The 25,527-nt window shown below is 31.8% G+C and overlaps 1 protein-coding gene across 3 annotated transcripts in view; it reads right to left on the minus strand.

Moving 5' to 3' along the window:
* Nucleotides 1-4,779: 4,779 nt before the first annotated feature.
* LOC117114296 (nucleolin 2-like) overlaps nucleotides 4,780-25,527 on the minus strand; it is a 29,453-nt gene continuing 8,705 nt past the window's right edge. For 2 of the 3 annotated variants that reach the window (XM_033257919.1, XM_033257918.1), the window contains exons 3-6: nucleotides 18,606-18,659; nucleotides 16,679-16,900; nucleotides 13,664-13,764; nucleotides 4,780-5,916 (exon numbers count right to left, since the gene is read on the minus strand). In XM_033257919.1, coding sequence (XP_033113810.1) covers nucleotides 5,776-5,916; nucleotides 13,664-13,764; nucleotides 16,679-16,900; nucleotides 18,606-18,659 — 518 coding nt within the window. In that variant the 3' untranslated portion in view covers nucleotides 4,780-5,775. The remainder of the gene's footprint in view (nucleotides 5,917-13,663; nucleotides 13,765-16,678; nucleotides 16,901-18,605; nucleotides 18,660-25,527) is intronic. The other variant, XM_033257920.1, reaches the window with a different exon arrangement.

The following is a 25,527-nucleotide window of genomic DNA, read 5'->3' on the forward strand; positions in this document are numbered from 1 at the left end:
TGTGTATAAGAGACAGAATACATACACACACATATATAAATAATAATAAAAAACCTAATTTGAACGCCTACAAATTGATTTAAATCATATACAAATCACCAAATCATTTAAGTTTCTAATACAATTCTTCATCAAACTTGATTGCACTCTTTTTGAATGGTCAGCAAACACTTTAAATTGCTACTTGTTTGAGGTTACTATGTGCATGCGATTGATATGCACTACTTGAGGTCGCTATGCGCTTGAGGTCACTGTGTGCATGCGATTGGCATGCACTACTGATGTTGCTACGCACTTGAGGTCACTATGCATTTACCACAACCAATCACAGAATCTACATAAAAATTAGAGATGCAATGACACTTGCTAATAATTCTATTTCTAATACAAACTGACAAAAGAATTTTTACTTAGCTGTTTACAAAAGATTATATGTATAGATCTTAATATATATATTGAAAATACCTTATTTCTATGCACCCTCTGGCAATTATGGATACCATACGAGATAAGGTGGGAATATTGTTAAGTGGTTTGCATTGAAAATAAGTAGGAACGAATAGGAATGATATGAATTTTTCTTATAGTAAAACATATCACTCAGAGCTTTATAATTGTTGTATAGGATATGTAAACAGTACAATGATGATGAACAATATATAATAAAAGAAAATTTCTCAATTGCACCAGACTTATTCCACCTACTAAAGTGATGACAATTAATGACCTAAATAGGCCTACAACCCAAAGAACAACTACAATGTAAAAATGATACCCTAAGGACAGAACGCACCTCTGTAAATAAAAAAGCAGTTTCATGTTTAAAAAAAAATATTTTTATAGCGCATATCAAGTTTGTCTATGAGCTTTAAACATTCTATCTAAAAGTAGTACAGCTTCCTCCCCTCACAATATCCTAGAGACACCAGGTTCCCAGCCCCCACTTAAGTTTGATCAAATATAACAAAAAATGTAGATCAAAACATACAGTATATTTTTACTCCCGTTTTAATTACTTAAATTAATTAAAACACGTATGTGAGAGTAATATTTACTAGGCACCAGTTTTTCTACCTGTGTGTAAAGATCTAAAAACATATTATTAGAGGACATGAGTTCTTCAATGACCTAATAAGATTAAAAATACACTGTCGAGTACTATATAAACAAATACAATTAATGTTGTTTCGAAGTCTCATTAAGTAGACTATAAATTTGTCTTTATTTCTTCTATCCTAATGTTTGTTCCAGTGATAACAAAATCTATGTTGATATTCACAAAAGAGAGTCTATTTTATAAAATAATGATATAGATATGAAACTCCAATAATCATCAACATATGAATTGATTAAATATAAACATACACATATTCACATCAATAGCAGTGAATTCACTTGGTGCAAATATTTCAGGTTTTTGTACAAATTTAAAGCATCTTTTTTGGTTGTGTTTAAGTATGGGAAGCCATTGATATATTGGCTGACTAATAGTGAATAGGAATATACACATACATGGTAAACGAACATTGATAATGCATATGGATAAACGTGAAGAAACTGATGAGCTGCACCACAGAGATGGTTGGTCTAATGAATAGAATCCACACATCCATCAAGTTAAACTAAACATATCCTTTGAGACAAAATGAATTTCTTAAATTTACAACTGGGAATACAAAACATATTATATATATTTATATCTATTTATAGAATAGCATTTTAGCATTGCTACAGTAAACAATATTTGAATTACTACAATTATATGTACAACATAAATATTATAGTGAATGTTCTTTACTATTTTTTTTTTTTGTAATTATAAAATGTTCCTACAGCAATCCTTTCTTTGAAACTCAATTAGTACATATAATTATAAATATAAATTACATATTGATGAAAGCCTTGACAGAATATCATTTGGAACTTAATGACAATATTTTTCCCAATACAACTGAATGTCAATCAATTTAAAATCCATTCATCAAGACTACAACTTGGAAAAACACATTTATACAAAAGGTGGTATGTATCATTAGCTCCATATGCCAAAACACAATAATAATTTTCTTAATATTTAAATAAACAGCATAAAAGCTGTGTAAGTCATGTGTTTTTAGAATGAATACAAGTGAAAGTCTTTAAAAAAAAAATCTATATGATCTTAATGTCAAAGGTGAATAAAATTTAATACATTACACTGTAAGATAATGAATCATGAACGAATATACACAAAGTATCAGCAGTCTTCTGCTGTAATACCATTGTTTAAATTGAAAGAAAACAGGTGGATTTAATTTCTCAAAAAACATAAACTAGTCGTCTTCTGATATAATACCATGTACACAAAGTTTAAAGTGAAAGGATAATAAATTGACCTGAATTCTCAAGAATAAACATGAACTATTATCTCCTTAATCAGTAATACCATATTCATACTGGTCAAAATAAAAAGTAGAAGCAATATAATAATAAACTAATCAGTTTAGCTGTATAAATTCCAGATGTTTTTATATTTGTAAATTTTAATAATTTTAAATTGTAACCATTTGTTGTAATTCAGTTTTTAACTGCGACACATTTAGGTATAAACCTTGAATGAATGAAAATGAATGAATGAGAGTATATCAGCATTTGCTTCCTTTCACTAGTACTGAGAGGGTAGGGCTGGCAGGGCCAGTGATTCAGGCACAAAAAAATGCATGATGTAAATCTCAATACTTACATCTATAACTGTTTACAAAAAGCTGAACACATCAAAGTCTGTTGCTTTGCAAACCCACACCTGGGCTCTGCCATTAGACCATACTGAGAACATTTGCTGGCCTCCAGACCCCCAGGATTAGGCCTCGGCTTTTACACTGGACCGGGGACCCTCTATAGACTCACACAGTAGAAGAGATCATTATACTTTCAAATTAAATTGCTTCAAATCTGCTACTTAGTTGTTGTTCTTGCCTGAGGTGCTAAATCCAGTGCAATTATTTTCTTATACTGATTCTTTATTCTGAATAATTTTCATAAATAGCACCACCTATTCAACAAAAATCTGAGATTCAAATATGGGGAAAATAATCGTCTGTAAACTGACATGAAGTGTCAGTGACTGTTAGTAAAAAAGGGTTAATTAAATTAAGATTTATCTAATTATATAAAGTAATTTGCCTGAGGCATAAGTTTCTTAATAATTTGACAGTCAGATGCTCAAATTATCGTCATTAATTTTATGAATAATTGACAGCAATTTAAAAAATGTAATGAAATATATCTTTGTTTATTTTGAAAGCATTTGCCTTGTTCTCCATTTGTTTTGTTCTTTTGTTTTCTGATTGGCTGAAATATAATTATACATTACTTGCATTGTAAGTATGAATCATGGCTTTTTTTGAATTGCCATCTCATATACTTAGTGCTTTTGCAGTTTGTTCTGTTAAATTCTTGTTTATATCGTCGTTCACATCATGAAATAACACAATCAAAGTAGATTGTGTTAGTTCGTGAAATCACAGTAGCACGTCAAAACGAGCGCGTATTGGTTGTCAAGTAATTTTGTATTCTTTACCACACAAAAAGACCTTAACAACAACAGCGCGTATTTTGACGCGCTTTCTCGATTTCACGAACTAACACAATCTGCTTTGATTGTGTTAGTTCGTGATGTGAGCGACGATATATTTATACATTCATATATACATTAACTTAGGAAACAGTGATTGAATTCACTTTTGACAAGCCTGGTCTTTTGCTGTCTGTCTTATTTTATAATTATTGTGTTTTGGAATTGAAAAAACATCAAACTACTTCAGAAAATTTAATAATTCAAAAAAGAATGAACACATTTTCAATTAAATTATTGTTATGATTTATGCACTAAAATCAGGTATAAATAAAATTTTATATAGTAAGCAATCAATTTGAGCATAAATAATGGAAGCAGTCATTTGAATACTTCAGGCATCATGTTGTGTAATAATAAATTTATAAATATTTTTACTTAGAATTGCATTGTTAAATGAAGGTGACATTGTATATCCAAGTACAATCATGTGACAACACAAGTAAAGTCATGTGACGAACACAGATAATCATGTGATATACTTAGGAAAAATCTTGTAACAACAATTACTAATGAATAATCATTTCAAATACTAAATATGGCCATGAGACCAATTATGATCATGTGAAATGCCAAATTTTTTGTGTAGCAATACAAAAAGTATAACACAATTTTACGATTGAAAAGCTTATAATGTTTACATCATTCAGACAAACTTTTGAAAAGGCACTTCCAATATATTGCACTAAAATAACTCCTTAACTAATGTAAGAATACCAACAGAAAATATAATAAAATAATTGCAATCATTTGTAAGTGTATTAAGCTACTAAAAGAGCAATCAAGCGTCTGGAGGAACACCTCACCTCCAATTTCAGATCAAATGGGCAAGCATAATAGACAAGAGATGTAAAAAAAAATTGGTTTAAACATAAATAAATTAATTAGCATTGTGTGCATATATAATAAAAAAAAATATATAAAAAAATATGTTGTTAACTTTAACTTTATGTAAAAATATAAGTAGCTGTTTGCATATGAACATAAGTAAATTATTAGGAAATAGCTTAAAAACAATATGTTGGTAAATTGAACCTGCTAATGGGTCGTTCAACATTATCAACAATAAGTGTACAAACAGTATGCTAGGGGGAGGGGGTAGACAAATTTGTACACTTTTACATATGCATGAAAATGTTGATTCAAAATAACATGCAATATGTAAAACAATGATAAAATTATAAAATAACCATTAATATAATATTCATTTTTATGCAACCAAGTACATTGCTTTAATTGACTTCACAAAAATAAGGAGAATGGTTTTGCAAAATGAACATTATTTTTTGTATACTTTCAGAGTTGAGGGAAGGGATATCAAAAAAGAGTACTGTTTGTAGACTTGTGAAAATGTTGATAATTGTGAATGACCTCTAAGTACTAACCATTTTCTAAGCTTGCACAGCCCAGGGAATTACAGCTTAAGTTGAAGCTAGATAGTTTTTATTGAATTTAATTAAATATTGAGTTGATTAAAAATATTTTTCATTGAACTAACAATGTCAGTAAAAAATAACCATTCCAGAATCAACTAATATTGTCTTCACTGAAGACTAGGAATGATTGAATGAGAGTAGAGGTTGTTACAGTGGAAAACAATGACAGAGTTCCAGAGTGATGTTGCATCATAGCACTCTATGCCATGGAAGGCACAGAAGTGATATTGTGCAACATGGTAAAGTACAGTTCAAATTCAGGACAAGGTATTCAATTATGATATTAATAGCAACAGTACATGTTGTGAATATTGCAAATTAGTACTTCAGTTTGAAATGTTGGGCTGATGAAGGCACCCATACATCTCAAAACCCAGTACATTGTCACCAAGTTGCTAAGCATGCCAATTCTTTCCAATTGGTGACTCTTGGTTTTTCAGTAAATTATTTTTGTTTGGGAATGCACATGTCAGCTTTTATGATAATGTTTGTTAATCTTTACTGTTTTTTTACATTTAATATCTTAAAGCATAGAATTTAAAACTGTTTTTTCCCCTCCAAAGCAAGAAAGCAGATAATTCCCTGGCACATTATACACATGTAGGAGGTTACATTATTATTACAATACACCTCTCCCCTTTTACCTGCAAGGTGTGCTGTGTACCTAGCTACTTGTAAGGTGTGTCCTTTACGCAGACTAAAAACTGAGTTGACAGCTGCATAAGTCTAGTGGGAAGTATATTTAGCACTTCTTTTTTTCTTTTCTTTTAAGTGTTTTGCTGATTCAGCAAAATTGAAGGCAGAATCATGCATAATACCTGTGGTTTCTTCAACCTCCTTCAGTCTCTGACCTCTTTCATTTGCAGCCTGCAGAAACAAAATTTATCTTCCAGTTATATTGTATTCAAACATATACATTGTCATGTGACCTACATTTTCTATTAAAAATTACATTCTCATTCCACTAAATGTCAAATTATATGGTAAGCTAACATTATTATCCTTTCAACATCCTAATCTCCAAAATTCAATCATTTTCAGTGATGCAGTAGTCTTCTGTCCAGACATTAACACACTGACTGTTTAAATGATGTGTATAAGTGATTATGATATGTGACACCCTCGGAATGTTTTATGGTCCATGACACAATTTTGGTAAATGAGAAATGAAGTCGCAATCATCAAAGTGAAGGATAAAAGCCATCAGAACCCAGACGTCCCTGCTGTGTAATCATGCATAGCTAATGAATAATTTCCATTCATGATCAACCTTTTATAATTTAATATATATCTTACTACAATATACAACACTTATTATTAGAACAAGTAATCTAGATAATTATCATAATTAATGATGAAATGGGAAAGACTCCTACAAATGAACAAAGTTTATTTGTAGGAGTCTTTCCCATATCATCATTAATTATCATACTGTATGGGAAAGACTCCTACAAAATACAAATGATAAGATAAATAAAAAAACACACAAATTACATTAACAACAAGAAAAACTTCACAATAAGAACAACAAACACAACAATGATGACAATGATTTAATTATTGCAGCTTCCAATTACAGACATGTAAGGTTTAACTCAATACAGAATACTTGATGTTGATTCCATTTCTCCTTGATGCCTAGAGTGTAAAGCATTCTTCTCTCTAGAGGACTCAAGTTGTCATAGGCATACATCATCAAATGTCATTACAACATAATGTATTATTATTTAAGTCATAATGACAGTACTGGGTAGAGCACACAATGTACTCATGCATCACATTTTTTTACTTAAGACTATGTTTCATAAGCATATATTTGTGAATTGTTGACATTTTGTTTTTGTAATGTATTTATATTTATTTGTATTTGCCAGATATAGATAAATATTATTATTTGCCAAATAAGATAAATAAAAAAATTAGAATGTCTTACTCATAGTTCAATTTGACAAGCCCTAGTGGTCTTACTAGTTTTTCAGACCTTTAGTACTTGAAATACTTCAGAATAAATAATTAACATTTCTTAATATATAACAAGCTATTAGAAATTGAACAAAAAAAACTTAAAAACAAGAAATTTAGCACTAACATCAATAACAGAATATCAATATAATTGTTCGTTTCAGAAATGCAGTGTTGTACTAAACCTAGAGACAGCTATTAATACTACGCATAACCACTTGAAATTTAATACCAACTACCGTAGGACAACTTTGTCAAAATGACAGGATAATAAGGCATGTGTGTCAATCTGATAATTAATGTAGCACTTGATAACAATCCTATTAGGCTAATGCTATATCACACTGTATAATGCACTTTAGTATCAGTGATATATAAAATGAAGCAATTTTTACCTTTTGAAGGGATTAAGCAAGAGTACAAATAATTTATACAAATGCTGATAATATTGGTATTATTATTATTTATCATGATGAAAAAATATGTAGCCATGTTAGTCTGCTATAGAACAATATAAAAGAAATGACAGTACCACTTTTAAAACACATGTTTTTAAATGGTTATCAAAAAACATGTGTATTTTTCCCCAGCAGAAACAGGCAAAAAAACAAAAACACAGTTAGGAATGCGTTCTAAAAATGCTTGTTTTAACACGCATTTGTTATAGGTTTGGCATTCAGAAAATGTGTTTTGTGGTACACATTTCTTTTGGGGCACCATAGAAGTTGTCATTCTTATAATATTGCATTTCTTAGTGTTAAAGTTGAGCAACCACCTGTTTTGCCATGATTCCAATTTCAACAAGTCATCCTGAAGGACTTGGTGATCACATTTGGTCTTTATTGGACGATAGAGAAGACAATCATCAGCAAACAATCTTACTTCAGATGAGATACAATCCAGTAACAAAAAGAGAAGTGGCTCTTTATGCCAGGCCTAGTGATGTGTAACGGTTGCAGCTCAGGAGGCTCTGAATCAGTAATGGTTGGCATATTCTCAGAAATAAGTTTTAAAAACATTATTCCACTAACAAAGTAGAGGAATGACATACATACAGTACTTCAACTACCAAAATATGCAACTCATAGATAACCACAAAATTCACTTTTGTTTACTTTACATGTTATAAACAGTGCAAATAAACAGTAGTTAAAGCATGTGGATCAATTGTGTGTTTGAATCACAAGTTTATGTATGGGAAAAGGGAGAGGCTTACTTTCTCACAAACTTAGCAATATATGTTCTACTTAGAGTTACTTCAAAGAAGTATTTGTTAATCATATATTTTTTTAAAAGTAAACTGAATAATTAGGAATAGGCCTACATTTATTTAAGCAACTTATTTAATTGCATACTTGGTTTTTACTTCCCACCAACTAAATTTAAGTGCCTAAAACTATACTAAATAATGTAAACTGAGATACTATATATACATATGTAAATATGGCAATTATGCTAAGAATTAAAATGGCGTGTAATTGTGAGGGTAGGGTAATTATGGTAGGATTAAATGGTATTTCTAAATCCCACAAACCTCCCAAAGCACACTGTAGAAAACCAAACAATTCAATTTTGATTGACTCACTTGGTATATCAATAAGAAAATTAAATATTCATAAGAACCTATTTTTTGGTTAAAATGTTGATTTTTTTTGGGAAAAAATGCTTGCAAATACACCACAAACCTCCAAACACACTGCGAACCCCATCCAAACCCTTTAATTATGATTGTAGAACTCTCTATTTCTAAAAAAAATAATAATAATTTGATGTTCATATAAACTCAACGTTTATGGGGTTTACCAATACCCGGATTGAATTTCTGAAAATTGTGATTCCGCTTCCGTGAAATTGGCCACAAATAAATTATTTTAGTATTATTAAATGCATGATTTATGTTGTTTTATTGATTATGTTGTTGCTATTTTTTAAAATTTAAATGAAAAAAAATAAATAAATAAAAAGTGTTATTCATGGCTTTTTTTATCTTTGAATATTTTATCAATGTTGAATTTGTAATTCCTGCAAAAAGTAAAATGTAAATGGCAATTTATTTGATGTTAGATTCCTTTTTAAAAACTACAGTAAATTATTTCAGTTAATAGAAATGCATATAATGATTTTAAAAAAATCAGTTTTAATACAGAATTTTATTACTAAAAAGGGCCATTTTTACCTACCTGTCATTTGGGGCCATTTTTACCAGAGCCATTTTTACCGGGGCCATTTTTTCCGAGGCCATTTTTTCCTGGGCCATTTTTTTCCGGGGTCATTCTTACCGTACACCACCTAGGGACCCCGGAAGCCACGGATATTTGACGAATTATGGCGAGCTACTATAATATGACTTCATGTAGGCTATGTTTTCTAATGTTGAAATCAGCTTCCAAAACCAAAACATTTTGATTAAAACAAGAAACAAAGAGTATGAAATGTAACCATCTAATTTATTTTCAAATCCTCATTCTAGAAAGTGAAATACATGAAATCCGTCAACCACACTGTCACGGTCAAGGTTGCTTCCCCTATCACGATGTATTCCAAGCATCATGAGGCTATCCAAATGAATATTTGTCATAACAGAATGAAACTTATTTTTATTATTTATTATTTATTTATTTATTCGACTTCACACAGGCAAAAATACAATAAAAAAATCAATGAAATTAATTAATTTTAATTAGTCACATGAACTATTATTATTATTATTATTAGGGGGTGGGCTACAGTATGCTTCCCCGATGGGGAGAGTGGGGGCTATAGCCCCTAGCCACCTATGGCACCACCACTGTTCTTCAGGAGACTGTAAGGAGTTTTCGATTTGCATGTCCACTATGTCGACTGATAACCTATAACGTAGTTTTGATGACTTGCGCATGCGTCAAGTCGACTAACACGACGACTGCCAAATTTGAGAACGTGTTCAGCAGCGTTTTGACATTCGTTCTCTGATTGAGATAACAAGTAGACGTCTGACGTCATATCACTGCAAACTTTTGATTCATGATGGAGGACGATGTCGCGGTGCTTCTTAATTTGGCAAAATTATCTTCTACTGGGGATGTAAGTAAATAGCATTTTGGTTAAGTTATGTCCTATTTGCAAACTATAGAATTATCCGTTATTGTGGATCAAATTCAGTGGATAATTAGGTAATTAATTAATTAGCCTATTAGCTAGGCCAAGGGTGCCTAAGCCTAGGCTAGGCTAGGCGAGGCCGCCAGCCTTCAGTCAGGCCGGGCATATCCAGGAAAAAGGAAATAATTTTTCAGTGATCTGTTAAAAAAAAAAAAAATCCTATATTGAACAAAGAAGGAGAGGGGCACCCTCAACAGGGAGATTTATGTTTTTACAACTCCCTGCCCTGAATACCCCATGGATATACCATTAAGGGATTCGCGAAGCCGATGAAGATTTGCCTTGTTGAGCTGCGTAGACTACAATATCTGAGTGTTGAGTAAGATACCATGGCCAGTGTATTCGAATAGCGCGCGCGCGCGAACACGGGGAAACCCCAGATCACAAGTTCACTGACGTGTCAACATGGACGTCCACTTAAATCGAAATGTTCAGATAACCAGTGGACAAGTACGAGTCGACTGCTCGGATTTTCCACTCATGCGGACGTGAAAGCCGTCCACGTCCACTCAAATTGAAAAGTCCTTAGTATTCTGATGAAGTCCACTGTGTGAACGAAAGCTAAAGATCAAATTTTACAAATTAGTCTTAAAAAGTGCTGCTGTCATTTCTTTTATATTATTATTTATCATCATCAACTTACCTATCATTGTCATCACCAATATTATCACAGGGATTATTAACAATATTATTATTGATTATTAATATTATTATTGATTAATATTATTATTGATTATTTTCCGCTATTGCAAAGAAGGTATTTTTCCTTTAATTTTCATTTCTTCTACTTCTATCCCATTACCCTGTGATTTTCCACAAGGTTTTCTATCCTCCACTCTTTGATAATTTCCATCTTCAAACTTGGTCCAAGCAAAGCATATAATTTTTTTTGTTTTTGTTTTTACTGAAATCACCCTAGGTAAGGGGTTACTTAACTACTATTTATATGCCATGAAATGCCAGCCTGTCAACAATGCAAGTTGGGGTATCAAAGCATGCCGACTGAGATTGGTTAGCGTGTGGCAACAACCAGAATGGAAACAACTGAGCCAAACTGCCTTCCGAAAACTTGAATATAGCAAAGATGTGCCTTGTAAATTATAACTGTAATTCTACATATTTTTTACAGTATAGCAATAAACTGGTAACCAAACCTTCATGTTGTATTACTGTTATTATCATTATAATTATTATTATATTATTATCATCTGGAAATTTAGGGGATCATACTGTGCAAGTTATTGGTTTAAAACATGTTTTCGTGCAAATGATTATGTGCAAGGAGTGAATTTCATTATGCTGGTGCTGCAAAGTATGGCCAATAGTTCTAATGGCTGTGTCCAGCAGGAAACTGGAGTCAAAGAATGTATGATCTGACGGAGCATGTTAGAACATAAATTTTCTTAAAATAATAGTCTTTTTCAGTTGAAATATATGCCGTATATACTGGCCTATAGCGATCTGTGTGTAAGTCGACCTGACAGAGAAGATTTTTGGACGACTTTTGTATGTCTGGCGTATAATGCAAAAACCTATTTCAGCGTCAGCAAAATTGTACAATATGCCCCCGTATTAATTGCATTCCATTCATACTAACAGTTAATAGCTGTATTTCAGTAGTAAATTTGCGTGTTACAGATGATCCGCACATAAGACGAACATGATTTAAAAATCAAACATTTTTTAGTTGTTGCGACCCCTGTTTTTCAATCGTAATTGCTATTTTAGGCCTCACCTTATACGCAAAAATTTACAGTATTCATCTTCTTAATTTATTAATGCACTCTCACTCCTTTTACATGCTAATCTAGAGTTTACTTTCATAGTACATAACACTGTCCATCATCATTTATTCATATAAGAATTCAATTTTTCAGATTGTTATTAGCCTGCATAATATCATATTTCTATACACACTTTGATTGATTGTTTTGCGGTACATTTTGAATAAATCACCAGTGGCAGCCAGACATGCTTGTGTACATTGCCTAGCTTATCTACATGACATGATTCAAGATTTTTAAAACACCAAGTAGTGGAGGTACAGGGGTTCAGCTTCTGAATCTACCTTAAATGTCAGAGGTCATGACAACATGAGTCATGTGTATGTAAGGTCAATTAGATATATTAAAGAAAATACTGTATGTATGAAGCCATATTTTAACCAATTTTCCCAAAAGTATGTTTTCAGACATTTTACATGTTTGGTACAAAAAACCTCATTTTGTGACACCTCACAAAATAAATTTAGTGATCTTGGCAGTCAAACAAAATGAATGGTATGCATCTATGCATCCACCATTGCACAGTAATACTGGAATCAACAATAAGGCAACATACTCTAGTAACTACTGTATATTCACATTTCGTATAAAATGTTACATTTCCTATAGTTTGATTTTCTGTAGATATGTTAAAGAGTACTTGATAATTTGGCATGCTAAATAACATCCACTAAAAAGAGGGATTCATGGTTGAATATATTGCAATTACTATGTCAGTATTAAGAAGTGTTCTCTAATTTGGATACAAATTTACATACTTTGCAATTGTGCAATGTTGCACGATTAACATAAACTAATATGTTAAATGTATGTTAAGAAGTGCTTTCTAATCTAAACTAATTTACAAACTAATTTATATACTAATTACATACATCAAATAGTAACTACTGTAACTCCTTCAGGAGCCATTATGGCTCATAGGACTGGAGCTTATCCCCAGTTTTTGTAGCATGAAGCGGATAAGAGGGTGATCCTCCTCCAGGGACACTAGCCATCGCATATCATTACTCCCACATATTTTTGCTGGTACCCATTGATACGGCCGGGTAGATTTAAGCAATGTAAAGTGCCTTATGCTTGAAACCACAAGCGGAATGCACAGCGAGGGATTGAAAAACACAACCTTGAAGTTAGGAAATCAAACTATTCAAACGTGACAAACCATTCTCACCCATTATTTTAGATTTTCATCACATGCTGCAATACAATTATTATGTCATCATTGACTATAGCAAACGTTTACATTAAAATGGGCTTTTTATTTCTTTTAGTAAACATTAAAAAAAATTCTTTTACTCCAAAGATAAATACTGTCACCAGTGACAGGGTGAACAATGGAATGCACTATTGAGGCCAGTGTTTCCTACCCGTGCATTATTTTTGTGCCGTTAAAGCAAGGCACTTTATCTACACTGCTTATTTCCAGTTGCCTGCTATTGTAGCAATAAAAAATCATGTGGACCCACTCACTAGGAATAAATAAATGTGCTTTGTAACTGAAAAAACAGTGCTGTGTAAATGTAAACCAATAACAAATCTTCTTGCAAATAACCCTGAAATTTGTGTTCTAATGTTCACTGCAGCAATAACTAAGATATCATTGTTATTTTAATAATTTTTAATCACTGGTGGCTATAATTAGCAGTCTATTTTGTTCATTATAAGATGTAAGTGGCAGATTTGTTTCTGCTGTTGTCTTTGGTTAATTAATAAATAATTAGTAGACTTACTTGCAGAGCTTGGCCAATAGCGCTTGTCTTCTGAGAATCTTGTTTATTTTGTGCTTCAGCTTCTATCTTACCCCATTGTTTCTCACGTTCTAACACTTTCTCTAAAACAAATTACACAGAATATATCTCATAAGATTTAAACAAGGATTTTAATATTATATCACAATGAAAAAACAATCAGCAACCCCCCCCCCCAAATAAAACTTGCAATATTGATGATAATATCAGAAATGATTCTGTTCAACAAAAAAGTGATGCTCTCTGCAACAGCTTGCTATTTCACAAGGTTGGTAGCCAACAAGATGTACACTAAAGATCATGCAGTATTTATATACTCTTCTTATCATTTCATTCATATTCAATGAATTAATTGCTACCTAGAGGATAAAGTAAACAATGTGATGGTGCTCTATAATCCACGTCTCATTATGAGGCTAAAACCGAGTTTGCATTGAATTTATTTTGACCAAGATGAATGAAAACTTTTAATGTACCGCAGCTAAAGCGGAGTTTCCCTAAAATCCCTACACACTATCGCTGATAGCTTTCGGTGATGCTGATTGGTGGGTCGAATCGGGGATCCTTTACGATTGCCTCTGAGCCTGCTACGCAGTACAGCGATTGCACTGAAAACACTGTAGCGACAATGTCACGATTGTATGGAAACTAAGCTTAACTCATACCAATTTCATTTCTCTTTTTCCGGACTTCATATCAATAGAAACATGTATTTCTAACAAATGATATCAGTTGTTCATGTTAGATTTTATGGAGACTTATTTGTCATGCATAAGGCAGTCTAAATGTGCGACCATAAAGTTATAATTGGAAAAATATTAAATTATTATAGTATGCATGCAAATGTGTAAATGCACAATGAAATTTATTAATGCACAATAATGCCGCTTTTGAAGATTTAACTGAATCACGCTGTACATATTGGGATTTTGTACATGGAAAGACAGCCTGGTTATTCTTCTCGCTGACGATTTGCTCGGTTAAACTTACTTTGCAGATTGTGAATTTGATTTAAAAGGGAATTGTTTCACACTGAATTTTTGTTTTCGTCAAACTGAGCGGGTACATAATTGAGGTTTGCCAGCACAAAACCAACATCAGTGACAAAAACATGAACATTTTAATATATTCTTATTCTCCAACTAAGATTTAAATGATGGGTAATTTTCTGGAATTGACTTATTATTGCCAAAGTTATGAGTAAAAGTATTACGGCTTCTCTGTACAGAGGTATACGATACTGGCACATTCTTATGCTAACTACTCAGTTTAATATTTAGCGACAGTATACTGGTTTTGGGACGGCAAGCCTCGATTATGATATAGCGTAAGACTGATAATGATGAAAATAATAATAATCTATAATTAAACATTTCAAGAACTCTAAATATACATTATGGAAACCAACCCAAAAAATAGTTAGGCTAAACAATTTCAATCAAACAGTAGTTGTGGATGTACTTTACCATTATGCTATACATCATTGTCTTTTTCTAAATCAATATTATTAATATCATTGTTATCATTAACATAAAAGTAATCATATAAAAATATCATTAAAGAATACTTTATAAAATAATATTTGATACATTAAAACAAACAACAATGATTATTACTATTATTGTTATTATTATTATTATTATTATTATTATAATTATCATTTTAATAATATATTAAAAAATCAATAAAAGTATTATTCACAATCTTAATGTGAATTATGGAATAAAAAAACCGTAATTCATATAATATTATAATTAGATTAATCAGATCATTAATTACAGTGTAGACATGGAAATATATCAACTGCTATGATAGAAGTACCAGCTGACACCTGCAAGTCGCTTTGAACTTATTAAATTTAAACTTTATCTACAATTAGGCAACAATTTATATCAGCAGGGAATAGCTTTTTTGTGTTATCTTCATATTGTTCAGTCTGGAAATCAAACAGTATACTTCTACTATAAATAAATATGGTTTTACATTTCACAATGATTTCACAAGATGTATCTGCTCTTAAGCAAGCACGTGAGGGAATATTGTTGAGTCTATCATGAGATGATGTTTCCATTGATGGAAATACTAATTGATTGATAATTCTCCAACAAAAAATGGAAAAAAATTCTAATAACATCATTAATGATGATAAAGAAAGTGATAGAAATATGGTTGAAAGATAATGGAGGTAATTATGATTATGAAGATGCTGATAGTGATTATGGCAAAGATGAAAATAATGATGATAATGCTGATGGAGGAGGAAGATGATAAAGATGAGGACTAACAATATTCTCTTGTTTCCCTCTTACAATTACAAAAAAATAGGGGCTGAGTAAATACTGGCAATCATGATAATATACACATATAATATGAATAATTAATAAAACAAATAATCGTAATATATATTAATAAATATTTCTATTTATAATAACACATAAAATGATAGTAGAGCGCTAGCACACTGTAGAGATAAACCATGTAATCTAGTGACTGAATAAGAGTCTTTTATACAATCCATACAAAAAGAATATTACTTCAAACACATTTGATTTCTGAAATTATTGACAATATATACAACATTTGTTAGTACTTGCTTTTAGTAGAGTGTAAAAACAATATTAATTAAAATAAATACGAGATTATTATTGAACACAGGTGAAACAAATCTATATTTTTTAACTAGTTGGTTTTTTAATCAATATTAAACATGAGCTAATGTAACTCTTGAACAATTTGTAAAGCAGGTGAGATATTAGAAGGTGATGTAAAAGCGACATTTTAATAAAATGTCACAATATCAATTTGAATAAAAATATTGATAACAAACCTTATTTTTAATGTATAAAACATATTAAAATAAGCATTCGTACTCGCTTGTCAATTGAAAATACAATCCATAATTCTATCATGTGAATGGCTGTAGCCTCATTTTCATAATATTGTAAACACACCTGGTTATCCAGGTCAAAGGTAAAGGATTAAGATGATGCATACTACCTCTTGCATATTTTGAGTGCATCCTATCCGAGCTCATCCTCGTTAGCGGCTGATGTGCAGATGGTGAAGATGGACTCCTGCGTCCGTAAGACAAGGACCTATGGCGAGCAGGTGATACCGGGCTATGACCGCCAGGTGAGATAGGGCGAGGGGATCTAGGACTACCGGTAGGTGGACCAGGTGATGGTAAGTTGGTTGATGGTACAGTCAAAGATGGTTCATCTATTTGTGTAATGAATGGTAAAGGCATGTTAACACAAAACAATGATTAATAGTGATGTATGATACATAACTGGATATTAACTGATTTACTGTATGGACTCAATATGTCTACTTAGAATTAAGAATTTATATTCTGACTGAGCCTTGATACACAGCTATCATTGGTATATCCAGGTAAGTAATCACAAACAGACAATATGTTAGAACAAAGACACAAATATAAGAATTACTTGAAGGTTGATCAGAGATGAGTCCACCCATAGCTGCAAGAAGTATGTGCTAAAAGCTCACAGCAATTCTTAAATTGTACCCAGCAATCAAAGCGCCACAGATGCTACTAAAACCATCGGGTCCTTTTACTCTGGTCAACAGACTCTAAATATTTTTATACGCATAAGATTTCAGCAGATAAAGAATTATTACGGCATTAACTTAGTGTAGACACAGAAGCTTGAATAAAGCAGTTACACATGATGTAGATTTGGTGATGCTTGTAGAACGATGACATTAAAAATTATTCTGCACATGTGCGTAAGTGCATTTTTTATGATGTCTACGAAGGAGCTGCATGCTCTGATGGTTATTGAGGTCAGCTTAGGCAATCACGATGGTTCAATACTAAAGGTATGATTTTTACATGAACATTTTGGTTGCTCAATGAAAAATACAAAAAAATCACCATCATTTTTCTTTGTATGGCTAAAAAATAATTTATACCTACTGTAATTCCAAGGCTACATCAACATTTTTCATTAATTAATATTTAATTTTTTTTGTAAAAAATGTTTGTTTGTTGTATACATAATGCCTTTCCCCTATTGCACAAAGTCTAGCTAATGTCCAGATGATCCTCTGATAATGTTATAAAGATATCATAAATGAGGCACTTAAACATGGTCAAAGGGTAAAAATTGGAAACTACTGTTAAAAAATATACATAACATTGATGGAAAACGTCAAGGTTAAAGCACTGTGAAATGATCACAAAATTGAATTAAAAATTTGTCTAGAAAATTTTGAAATGTGCATATAAAATGATTGAAATAACATGATAAAGCGGAAACAAAATATCTCTTTTACCTCTTGGAATATCTTTAGAATGTTGTATATAGTGCTTAAAATCTTGACTTAAATTTTAAATATATTCAATAGTGGACTACTGTAAATGTTCCAACAAGCACCATTCTTGAATAAGTGCTGCACCAAATGTGATTTTTTTCCCCCCCCCGCTAAGCACTGCTCTCAGACGTAACATGCTTTGATGTTTCATATCATCGAAATACAATTAAATAACCAACTTTTCTCTGATTAAATAATACTGATGTTGCAACATATCAGGCAGGCCTATGTGCCATAAATGGTACCCAATTTAGAATCTTAACAAAGCCACTCTAAAATAAGCACCGCTCTCAAATAAGGGCTGCACTGAAGACTCCAAAATTTGAAAAGCACCATAGCACTTGTTGGAACAATTACAGAATGCATTAGTTTTATGAGTTACAAAATGTTCAGTGAGACTAGAATATAGTCATCAGATTTTTTAAATGTAGCCTTGTGCATCGCTTTATCTCTACTCAATGTGAATAAGCTAGATTCAACCAGCATTAAATGATTGATGAACACAGTGCATATTATATAGTAACGAATGGATTGTGAAATGTACACAAAGATGATTTTAAATATGAATAACCATTGGTATAATTACCTTGGTTGTCCAGGTCGTCGTCAATACTGCTTTTGTATTGCCTGTTGTTATGGTCTACCATAGTAAAAGAAAATATTAAAAACATATCAAACAAACATTCAAAGTATATTCTGTAAATTCATCTAGATTAGACATGTTCAATCCAAGATTCTCAGTTAAATTTTAAGATATGATTGTTATCATAAAACATTGATTTAATATTTGTTTTATTTCTTTAGATTATGATGTCTGAAACTAGAGCTTTATTCATTCTATTCATTCTAAACAGCCCATTTCTACATTCTTTTTTGTCTTTTGATGAAACATTTCATTTGTTATAGCAACAAATGCTTAAAACTGAAGACTTACGAGAGCCAAAACATTCAGCCAATATAAATACTATTTACTTCATTTTCATGATCATAGTTGTGAATTTGTTGTTCAACAGCTTATGCACTCATATAATTATTCTTAATGCAAATGCAACGAGAGATCATATCATAATCGACTAAAATAACAGTTATTTTAAGAAAGGCCCACAAACTCAACAGTGGACATAATTTTTTTCATTCAAAATTAACAGTTAAAAAAAAAACTATATCTTGAACGACTCCATGATGATTATGTAGCTTTGCTGCTGGGTTAAAGGTCAAACTATTAACTAATGGATAAGACTTAAATTTCAGATTTGTTCTGTTCAAGAACAGCTCTCACCACTACCTCAGATGATGCAGTCATTAAACAGAATCTTGGCCCACTTTACAGGCTGTACGTAATTGTCTGTCCTTATTTATAATTTCAACAATACTGCAGATTTCCACTGATTACTGATTAGTTGAACCTTCTACAGAGCCAATTTAAGTAGTTTCATCCGTTATTCAGCCGCTCAAACAATCCATCCATCAATCTTAAAAGATTATCTACGCTATCATCTTCGCAACAGTGAAGCAGACTTTAATTTTATTCAAATCGTTTCTTTTATTTTTGTAACAATTTTTATTGACAACAAAATTCTGGAATTTAATATATCTTATATTACTTTAATATCTTCTTAATAAAAAAAAATTACATTTACAATACATTTATTTTCCTAGCCTAAAATTATTTTATAGAAAGATACATTCACTCCATGGTGTCGGGGGCTGACATAACACTATAAGCTTGTTGAATCATAGTGTGGTACACCTGTGGTGTAACACCTACTGTATGAGATCTCACTGGCTTAAGCCTGGGGCCACAGACCTAACGGTCGCCAAGATATTTGTTTGCCAGTACCACAAACTCTCAGAATCAGATTAAGGGCCCCTTAAAACTTCAATTCCCAACTTATGGGATTGTTTAAATCATTATTTTACAAGCCCAATCAAGAAGGCCTGTGAGTACTGTAGAAACCTTGTGTCTAACAAGGTGGGTTGCCGGTGTAAGACTGATTGCTAATGTGCATCCCTATGAAGTAAGTTTGGGAAGCACTGCCTTAAAGGACAGAACATGTCAAAAAACATCCTTTAAAATAATGTCAGATTGGATGAGAAGTTCCCTTTTTACCCCACCAGGGGCCTTCGAGAACTCAAGGGCCCATCGTACAGTAGTAGGGTCTAGAAAAGAGCTTAAGTGAACTCTCGTCTCTTTGTTTTCACAAGGTGGTAGACACTATTCAGCATTGGATACTCATTAAGTAACAAGAACCTGCAATTCCAAAATTTTCACTGCAGTTTTAAAAAGTGCATATTCTTATTACATTCACTATTCGATACTCAATTATAAAAATGAGCAACTCTTCTGGTTGTTTTGCCTCACTAAAGTAAAAGAGGTGGCCCAGACTACGAGAAAAACAAATGTTTCCCACAATTGGCTTTTATGTAGATTTTTGCTCCATCAACTTTGACAATGCCATATTGTATGTAATTTCTAAGAACAGTTAGTTGACTGATACTTGAATGTTTACCATTAAATACCAAAGTTATTGAACCAACAAAAGAATGCAAACACAATACTACCAGTACTTAAACAAATCAGAGGTCAAATTGAATAATAGTAAACTCGCAGATTCTATATACTGTAGGTACTGTGATAAAGTGAACATGTTGGCTACGGTTTGGCAGGCTACTACTGTATAGTCACATGAGTTTTCTTTTCATTGCCTCAACCTATTCAATTTCTGCCGCAATGCTGTTTCAGATATATTACGAGAGTGTGCTATCAAAATCTATAATAATAATAATAATAATAATAACAATAATAATAATAATAATAATAATAATAATAATAAATGGTAAAATATAGTAAACCATACTGTAATAAGAACTAAAACTATAATAAGAAATAAAAAGACAATATAACAATTTAATATTATTTTAAGTCATTTATTTTACTACAGTATGCTGCATAAAACCATTTTCATGCAATTATTATGCACCCTCGAACTAGAAACCAAGCATCAAGCTACTTCTCCACTAGTACAGCTTATACTGTCCCTCCAAAACATATTGCAAACTCTTTAGGAACACAGTGACTACAGCAAAAGTAGCACTTTGAGACTTTTTTTTTTTTATTTTTTTGAGATTTTTAGCATCACAAGTCTTTGTGTACACAGTACACTTCTTTAGACCCTGTATCACCCACTGAATAAGCGTACTGTGTACATACTGTAAAAGCTTGTGTTAATAAAAATCTCAACTAGTCTCTTAGTGACACTTTTGCTTTACTTTAAAAAAAGTACAGTTCACAATATTATTCTTCACTAACATACAGCCATACCTACAATAGGCTTAGGTAGGCAAATCAGCAGAAATATTTGTAAAGTGAGAAGAAACAAAAGTAAAAGTGTTTCAGCATTTCTGTAGGCACGCTACAGCTAAAAACAAGGCCATGCATATGGTGTATAGGGTCTGTGATTTGCTGGTACACATTTATACTTCTCGATGGAGAGAGATAAATGAAAACTGTCTTGTTCAAGGACACAAGTGACTAGCACAGTGAGGGTACCGAGCCCATGACCTCAAGGTAGGGAGACAGAGCAACAACTATTGCACCAATTGCTCCAACATCTTTTGCAACATAAATTGTTGTTAAAACTTTAAGATAAGATAAACTTTATTGATTCCATACAAGTGAATTATGAAATAATAACTTGTTATAGAAAAATTGATAGATACATATACAGAAACCCACACAGACTGACAGAACTATCAACAGATACATAGGCCTACTGTAGATAGATATAAGATGGAAGAATTATAAATGAAATATTGATTTACATTAAAAATACATCATGGAAGCAATGCTGAATTGAGATAAAATTCACAATACTACAGTGGATGGGCTTCTATGTGAATTAAAAATTAATGAACAGGATTCATTTAAAAGGTCATCTGTGATGTAAAATAGTTAAATTTCACAACACAAAATGACCCACATTTTTTTAAGTATTCATCATAATATTTTGAACAAGCAAACATCTAAAATACATAAATACAACAAAAAAGCATGCATGCACCATAAAGTCAACAGATTCGGAGATATTAAAGAGTAGGTTTATTGAAATGTATTATTTTTTAGGGGGCAGTTGACTTGAAAGAGTTTTATGGCCTGTTTGTGCTGAGCAAAAAACATATTTATTTTTATACGGTTATTAAAAACATGTTCTTTTTACAGCAGAAACATAAACACAGTTAGGAATGTGTTCTAAAAATGCATGTTTTAACACGCATTCATTATAAGTTTGGCGTTCAGAAAATATGTTTTGTGGTACACTTTTTAGCTGCAATGCAATACCGTGTTAGTCCCGTCGATGACCCATCGGTGAGCTAACTTGACTTCTTCATTGGTTCGATCGTTCGTTCGCGGGAAATTCAGGGGGAAGAAAAAATGAAACCAACAGGATAACATGCTTTAGGCTTACCATATTTATTTTCATACTTTCGCAGTATGTTGTTTACTTCTTTTGCACCATGTGCTGTAGCTCACAGGGAGAAGTTCAACTTCAAATTGCATAGGCAATCATCATCATTATTCGCGTTACCATGTTTTTATTACTTTTCACTAGAAATGTTTTCCAAAGGAATTTAACCATTTTTAAAAAACGTGTTTCTGGTGTTATTCAGCAGAAACATGCCCATAGTGAGTCATTTGCTTAAGCTGCCCCCAACCATGTTTTTGTTGTATTTTGGTCGAATAAATAAATGAAACAAAATAAAAGGTTTGCCCATTTGTTATTGTGCTGCTGCAAATGCGGCTTTTCACCGAAGGGTAACATTGTGTTCTGTAACTGTGCACATTGCTCTTTAGGCAAGCAATTTCTCTACTGTCTCATTTCACTAATAAGTCATTAGTATCTCTTGTAGGATTTGAATGATTTAAATGCACAATTAATACGACTGTCTGATTTCTGCTGAGATTTACAGTGTATGACTACAGATGACATTCCCCTGGGAGCCCTGTAGGGCTAGGACACTCACCTGGGGATATTCACCTGGGACCGATATTGGAATATGACTGGTGTATGGCTGTTTGATGTATTAATAAACTAGGGCAATAATTAAAAGTATAGGTAAAGGTATTCTGTTAAATCATTACTGAAAGTAGAGAGTAGGGGAATGAGCTGTTTAGTTAGCCCATCGTACTAAACCTCAGCATTTTGTGTAAGGTGGCCAGTTCCTTTCCACGTCGCCTTTTAAACCTCCCCAGTATTACTTTAATCAGGTACTGTACCCTTATACTCCTTTGTGGAGAAAGACATTTTATTATGTTAAAAGTTTAGTATTAGGTTCTTTGTCCAAGGACACAAGCAAAATGCACAGAGTAGGCTCAAACCCTGACCTTGAGGAAACGAAATATAACCGCTGCATCAACCGCTCCCACTTTAAAAGTATGAAAGATTTTTCCTCATAGTTATTGTATTATACAAAAAGCATTGTGAGGTAATCCAGGATAGTGCCAATTTCTTGCTTGAATCAACCCTTGCATGCTTGACTTTAACAGCACTGTTCTTTTTAGCAGCTTCCCTACTGTATAACAAAATATAGGAGTGCTGACCTTGAACATATTCAGCTGACCTCAAACCTGACTGATAATTTAACAATCTTTATAGATGTGGTTTTGTTATTTTCAGTGGGATGTACATAATGCTAAATGTAAATATAGGCTTGGCAAGAATTATCAACAGGAGTGGGCAAACATATTGGGGCTGATGTGATTTTTCATGTGAATAATTGAATCAAATGATAAAATAACAATAACATAGCAATTCAAATTTACTTCATTAGTAGTAGAAATCTAGACAGACTTGACTACTCTGAATTAAAAACATTTGAAAAATATATAAAATGTCTCAATCATAATTTGAAACAAAAGTTCTTTTGTTTACAGTTGACTTCTCCAACAATGATCTATGGATGCTCTTATATTTTTCAGTTAAAGGACACACAAGTAATTATAATATCATACAATGCTACATCATTCTACTAGAAGCGTTCATTTCCAAATTGAAGTATTTCTACATCCTGACTATTCCTCCATTCAAAATCTTATGCGTAGGAAGATATTTAAATTGTTTAAAATCAATTTTACATTATAGTCGTAATTAATATTTCCTTTATGTACCAATGCCAAGAACAAAAAAATATTCCTCATTCACATAATGAGATGTGCAGTGTAAAGAGGTTTAAAAAAATCTAAACATATGGCTATAGCTACAATACAGCACCCCGTAAAACCATTTAGGTCAGTATACTTCAATAAAAACACATTTGTACCATATGGATTCTATCTTTCTACATAAAGGTATTAAACATTGCACACAAAAAGCGACAGTTATTGTTATCATGTAAGACAATAGCCTGTTTATTACGGGGTAATTATGTTATTACTGTACTAATCCATACCTTTCACATCAAATGTTTTTGTTAAATTGTAAATAAATGGTATGAACATTATGAAAGAAAATCTGAATTTAATGGAGCATTCTGAACAAACAGTATGCATAATAATCAATGAGATTTAAACACAAGAAAAAATAATAAAAATATTTTTATTATTACACTACAAAAATAATAATTTAATATGACCATAATAAATATGATATGATGACAATATTAATAAAGATTATTAATGAATTATGATGATGAAGAATAAATAATAACTTAATCACATTAAAGGACACTATGGAATGTATATAAAATAGAAGATTTGAAAAGATACTTTGAATAAATATTGAATGTTGAGAATATTTGTTATTCATGCAGAATACATAACTCAGCAAATTAAATTCCAATAATGATCATTGGGATGTTTGTAATGTCAACAAACCTACAGAGAGCTATATTACACCTTCAGTAGCGGCACATCTGCCATTTATTATATTGTACATTATAACTTGACAAATATTTACAGCCTACTGTAACCACAGGTCGGATACTAATATTAAAACAATAAGCAAGTACTGTATGGCACATGTTTAATAATTATGTTATAATCATAAAATTTTAATTCAATATTATTAAAATATAACACTATTGAGTAAAATATTAAATTATTTATTTCAAATATATTTCAGTACTGAAATATTTAATATATAAAAAAGATGAAAATGTATTTATTATATTTGCCCATTGTTTGTTGATTTTATTAATTTCATTAAAAGGTACCTATACTGTAGATGTCTTAAAAAATGCATATTATTATTCAAATACCTTCATATGGCTTCAAATATATTATTTTTGAGTAATTTTTTTAGTTTTGTTCAATTTGATGTCCAGTAGGACTAGGAACAATCTTAGAGAGCGTGAAGGAGGTGTAGGTTTGTGTACAGTAGCTTTTTCAATGTTTTAAGAGATCAGTGTAATATCAATAGAAGTGCTTTGAGACTTCCTGTAGAAATGAAAACAACATTATTATAACCAGCTTTGAACTCAAGACAAGAAGGCAAGCATCTTATCCAAGCTAC

The sequence above is a fragment of the Anneissia japonica genome, unplaced genomic scaffold, assembly GCF_011630105.1.
Source record: "Anneissia japonica isolate Jap-2015-1 unplaced genomic scaffold, ASM1163010v1 scaffold2994_len2133135_cov197, whole genome shotgun sequence".
Taxonomy (NCBI): Eukaryota; Metazoa; Echinodermata; class Crinoidea; order Comatulida; family Comatulidae; genus Anneissia; species Anneissia japonica.